The following is a 6,000-nucleotide window of genomic DNA, read 5'->3' as shown; positions in this document are numbered from 1 at the left end:
GTTTGATCATTTCTAAAATACGTTTCAAATGAAACACATTTAACATAAAATGTTAAATATATATGTTTAATATAATGTGTTGATACATTTTTCTTCCCGATTTCAATTTTGCTTTTCCGAGTGCAGATCAGCCCTTATTATTAACATCAAATACTCATTTATGTCATATTTAAGTTATAATTCTGAATATTTCTGGATTTAAAATTCATGAAAATGTTGCTTTAATTCACCACATACAATTCTATTCGAGTATTTTGTCCAGATATTGGTTTGTTAGCATCATTATTTTTTCTTCAAGTGCTTTTTGTCTGATGGATGAAACATTTTAGTTTGAATTGGAGCCACTGAATCTTTTTTAATGACTGGGACAACAAGGTTCATTTTCAGTTTTTTCCAATAAATTTAATTTAGTGTGTCAGAATCTCTAAGAAGATGCAAAGTTCAACACTTTTTGAATCGAGAGCTAAAATTACTGTGTTAGAAACCTCTGGTGAGGGGGGCGCGATTAGAGTGGACACCTTGTACTGAGTGAAGGAATCACATTTATTTATCTACAGGATAACCCCTTGAGATGTAACATCTCATTTGCGAGCGGGTCCTGCAACAAGCACCTCGAAACAATGATAATAATTTACAAAAAAAAGATAATAGCGAAACAACAATGACAAAATCAGCAAACAGGTATTTAACTGTTTAGACGCCTTAATGAGGAGTCAACATGCCTAACGTGAAAGAACCCACAGGTTTTTCTGGCAAATTTCTGGAGTGGAGACTAAAAAAAGCCAAAATACTACAAGTTTTAAGGTCGTTTTTACAGAAGTCTGCGTTCTTGGAAGAACGATAATTGCCAAACTCATACGGGAAGTGGCGAAGCCGTCTACAGCCGGCGAGGACATCAGCGGTGAAGCAACGGCAGTTTGTGAAATAGTCATGAAACTGAATCAATTGATTGATGTCCAGGGACACGAATCTTCCATCACAGACTTCTTTGGCCCACGGTAGGTGGAGCAGCACGGTGTCAGGATGACTGACTGATAAACATCAGTGTTTGTTTCAGGTTAACTTTTGTAATTTATGTTACAGTAAACACTGCTATGTCAATATGATCTGGGACTATATTGAACGTGATAATTTCCCAATGTTTTGCATATTTACTATGTTATGTTATCTATGCCAGTGGTTCTCATTTTAGTCCAAATGGTTGTTTTTAGAGTCTGTTTTCATTTGGGGGTTATATATGTACAATAATGTGATTAGACAACTATTTGAATGTACCTTTTCTTTTCTAGATTTACTGTGGTATAATATTGTCTTCTTTTCAGGTGTAAGTATTTGTATTTATCATTGTTAATTTTTTTTTTTTTACCTTTATTATGTACACATTTTATTTTGTATTTATTTTGTATACATTTCTTTGTATTATTCAGTGCTTTTAAATAAAAATTTGCTTGGGACACTTGGTATGTATGAAAACTGATCAAACTTTTATTGTTGAGGATGAAGTGGTCTGGATAATGAATGGATACTATATTCCTGGTGGTTGGCTGTTGACGTGACGCGTCCAGCTGTTTTGAGGCGGAGGTAAAGTTCCCGGTGTGACCAGAGAGGGCAGAAGAGTTCAGCTAATCTCTCCCCGCTGCTCGGGCTCCTCCGCCGGGCTCCGGCTCCGCTCCGCCCCGCTGCTGCGCTCCAGCTCCGGGCTTTACCCGCAGCCTCTTTAGATCAATCTCTCTCTCTCTCTCTCTCTCTCTCTCTCTCTCTCTCTCCTCTCTCTCTCTCTCTCTCTCTCTCTCTCTCTCTCTCTCTCTCTCTCTCTCTCTCTCTCTCTCTCTCTCTCTCTCTCACACACACACACACACTCTCACTCACACACACACACTCTCACTCACACACACGCACACACTCACGGTGGGAGTGGGTCCGGCTCTCTCCAGCGCGCTGGCCGGCAGACGGAGCGCCTCTGTCGGGTAGAAGTGCGGCTGTGCTCGGTGTGGATGCAGCGGGACTGATGGAGACTTCTACAGCTTCTACACCTTCATAGTGACTGGAACTTCTTGTCACCTGTGCAGGGAGGGAAACTCGTTCTCTCCGTGTGGCTTTTGGGGAATTTTCTTTTCCTTCTTTCTTTTTTTTTTGGGATCCTCACCGGGAGAATCGGGGTTATTCTGGGGGTGGAGGAGGTTATTTTACCCCCCACCTCCATCTCTCTGCCTCTTTTCTCCTGCATCCTGATTTCACACCCCGTGGAGGTTTCCTTCCAGTCATTCTTTTTCTAACTGACACTGTGGTTCTGTGAAGGATTAAAAGCAGAGATCCGGGAGGAATCCGGGAGGAATCCAGGGGGAATCCAGGAGGAATCCAGGAGGAATCCAGGGAGCGCAGGCAGGATTGTGCGTCTTTTCTGCGCCTCCTCTGGCTCGTCGGGACTGGAGCAGGGCAGCATGGAGCCGGCCTGGGGTGGATGTATTGGGGATGTTTGGGAGGTGCTGATGCTGAGGAGGAAGAGGAGGAGGAGGAGGAGGACAGGAGCATCCTACCTGCTGCTGCTGCTCTGCTGGATGCTGGATGCTCACAGCACAGTGCACGGTGAGTCTGTGTGTGTGTGTGTGTGTGTGTGTGTGTGTGTGTGTGTGTGTGTGTGTGTGTGTGTGTGTGTGTGTGTGTGTGTGTGTGTGTGTGTGTGTGTGTGTGTGTGTGTGTGTGTGTGTGTGTGTGTGTGTGTGTGTGTGTCAGGCTCCGACCTGCTCGTGCTGGGGTTCTCGGGCTCTAACATGGCTCTCTGGGCTCCACCAGGTCATCTTGTGTTCAGCTTGTTGAATTTTCACCCTCAGTTCCTCCCATAGGAGTAATCCCATTACCAGCCGATCATTTTGATGAAGTTTGATTAGTTTTTTGGGGGGTTTGTGATTCAAGAAGCTGATGTGATTTCATAAGGATCCTTTTGCTGTTGGCTAAAAAAAAGACTCAATGTGAGGCTGTAATACAGTGAATCTTCATGGATTCTGTCTTGCATGAACAATTCTTCCTCGAATCTCCAGTTTTTGTTCATGCAGTCATTTAAAAGGACATTTCTGTAATTAAAAAACTGCCAAACATAATAAACACTGATATTTTATTATCTTGTTTTGATGAAGCATCAGGTTTGTAACAACCTCCACTTTCTGCTGATTTGACTGTAACAATCATATGAAATGGCCTGAACATGTCAACGTCATCACAACTGATGTTGACACATCTATTTCAAATCAATTATTCAGGATATGAATAGGAGGGATGCTTGAGGACGCTATTGGACGCGTTTTCTTTTCTGCTGTTGAACATTTTGCCACAAAGAAGTGATGGATTTGCTCCAGTCGAGCAGTTCCACTCGACATGTGGCGTTTTCTCGGTTGAGGCTTTTGAGGACGGATTCTCCTCGCCGGACGTCTTCTCTGGGTCCGATTGAGTTCCCTGTGTGTGAGTTGTGCTGTTTTTCCCACCTTGTTGGCCGGAACCTCCTCCACTCGGTCTTTACTTCCGCTCCACGGCGAACCGGAGCTCAATCTTTACCGGCTCATTTTGCTGCAGGGTTGTTTTTTTTTTGCCTTTGAGAAAGACTGATCCTGTTTCGGCTGCGCGTCGGGCCTGAATTGAAAGAGTTCTTCATTACTCCCAAAAGGGGGGGATTGCAGTGGTCAAGGCAGAGGAGTGGAAATAAAAAAGCAAGAACAGAATGAGCCCAACAAGACTGCTCTTCGTATGAACTAACAGATCAGATCCAATCAAAACGGAGCTCAAAGCCTCAAATTAGGACGCCAGTCCCTGACAGGTCTGCGAGCGCCGAGACTGAGCCATGAAACCTGCTCAAACCAGCTGCTGCTATTGCTTTTTCCTCAGGTTTCCGTGCCGGATTTAACAGGTTTCTGCTGAAAAAGATTGAGGAGCAGCTGCTCTTCTTCCCCCGTTCAGTCCTGCATAGTTATGAAAGAAATGAACTCGAATAGTTCAAAGGATGAAATAAACTGTCGGTCACTTCGCCTCTTTGGAATTCTGGTCATTTTTTAACAATATATAACAATATATGTCATCTGTGGTGAAGCTATTCACACAGGGAGGGCGTGTTTATTATATTTATTCATGTGCAGTGTTCTGTATATCTCGTTGTTTGCTGTCATTGTTATTGTTTTTACTGCATCTTCTACTTACTGTCTAACTGACTCTCTCTTTTATGTATTTACAGATTCTAACATGTTGTCAGAACACAGTTGAAACTAGTTGGACCATCCTAATTGAATTGGTTCAATTGGTAACATTTACATTCTTGATTCCAAAGAATGTGATTCATTTCAATGTTACCAATTGAAACAATTCAAATTAAGTTGGTCCAACTAATTTTTTTTTTTTCACTTGTACATACGTCACAAGAGGTACAACAATTCCATTGTTACATTTATAATGACAACAGAAGCATTAATTCATTATCTCACTCAACAAGAAGCCTCAGGAAGCAGGTAGAGGACGGTGATCTGTCTGCCGCGGCGTCGTGTGTCACTTTATTGTGAAAGAGTTCCTAAAAACAAGCATAGAGATGCAGTTGTTTGCCTCCTTTTTGACACTTTACTCCGTGTTTCTGGAGTATTTGTCAGCCCAACCGGTGAGAGTCAGCCTCACCTCCGCTCCGAAGGTTTCACTCGCCGTCACATTGAGCCGTCAGCTGTGTCGTCTTCCTGCGTCCGCGTGGGACTCCACCCGGCAACTCCACCCGGCAACTCAACGCCCCCCCCCCCCCCCCCCCCCCCCCCGCCGTTGGAGCAACATCATTGTTATTGATAGCTGGGAGTTGATGCGACGGCGTTACCAAGGACAGGGACGCTTTCTGGCTGCGCTTCATCGACTCCGTTGTTGTCTCAATTGATAGCGGCAGATGTTTGGCGCCGAGGTTTTTTTTTTTTTATGTTGTTACCCGTTACATCTGTTTCCAGCTGAGCCACGCCGCTATAATCACAGGCAGGAAAACTGTTCAGCGTACATTTTTAAAAAAAAACAAACAAATCCATTGCCCCAGCTTGGCGAGGGCTTCCCTGGAGGAAGTGCAGATTTCTAACGGCGTAAAATATTCCATTACAGATACATCACATCTGCTGGAGTCCCTGCAAAGAGTGAAATTTTAATTGAACCTTTGCTTTAAATATCCCAACGCTTCATTTGTAAATCTTGTAATATTTGTTGTTTCACTTCGTGATGAAAACAAACTGAGACGAGTTTTATGGATTCATTCCCTCTCTCTCTCTCTCTCTCTCTGTGCCTCCCGCTGTCAATAAATTATGTCCAAACACTTTAATTAAGCTAATTGATGATACAAGAAGTCCACCCCCCCCCCCCCCCCCCCCCCACACACACACACACACACACACACAGAGTCGTTGGCTGGTTCGATGTCCTGCAGGCTGTCGTCGCATCACAGTTCAAAAGGGGGAGAAATTTGCCACAAAGTCGATTTATTTCCTCTGAATTTCCGAGAGGCCGAAGTGTCGTCGCGCAAGATTTCTCATGCTTGGTCGGCCTCGCACAATTCTGACACGCAAACCCACTCCGGGGGGCCACGGGGCGTCTTTGTGCGCGGTGGGCGAGCCGAAGGGGGGGGGGGGGGGTCAAAGTGGCGTCGCTTCATTCCCTCTCCCGTTCGTCTATCAGGACAAAGTGCTGCGCTGGAAGTGGATGGATCACTGACAGCTCACAGACCGCAGCAGATACACCGCCGGTGTGTCTGTAAATTATCCACAGCAGAGGTGTCAAACACATGGCCCGTGGCCCAAAAACAGGCCCGGTCTGTTCTGCAGGATGACGTTATAGACTGTCACTAGAAGGACAATTAATGTAATGTCTCGATTAAAGTAAGTGCTTTATATTATTATTTTACTGGGGGTGGTAGTGTTTCAGTCAGAGGAGCAGACGTCAGTCCACACTCAGCAGGGAGCTTCTTAGTTTATCAAGCGAGTCCCATCGGAGCCACAATGTGAG

The 6,000-nt window shown here is 44.6% G+C and overlaps 1 protein-coding gene across 1 annotated transcript in view; it reads left to right on the top strand.

Moving 5' to 3' along the window:
* Positions 1 to 2,441: 2,441 nt before the first annotated feature.
* The window catches only part of dcc (DCC netrin 1 receptor), a gene marked incomplete at both ends in the record, with an annotated part of 276,203 nt that continues 272,644 nt past the window's right edge, over positions 2,442 to 6,000 (top strand). Inside the window, 1 exon segment of the mRNA XM_080477036.1 lies at positions 2,442 to 2,586. Within this exon segment, the coding sequence (XP_080333162.1) occupies positions 2,442 to 2,586 (145 nt within the window).

This window comes from Lipophrys pholis (assembly GCF_963383615.2).
Source record: "Lipophrys pholis genome assembly, chromosome: 12".
NCBI lineage: Eukaryota > Metazoa > Chordata > Actinopteri > Blenniiformes > Blenniidae > Lipophrys > Lipophrys pholis.
The sequence above is the reverse complement of the archived record's forward strand: the minus strand, read 5'-3'. Positions and strand labels throughout refer to the sequence as shown.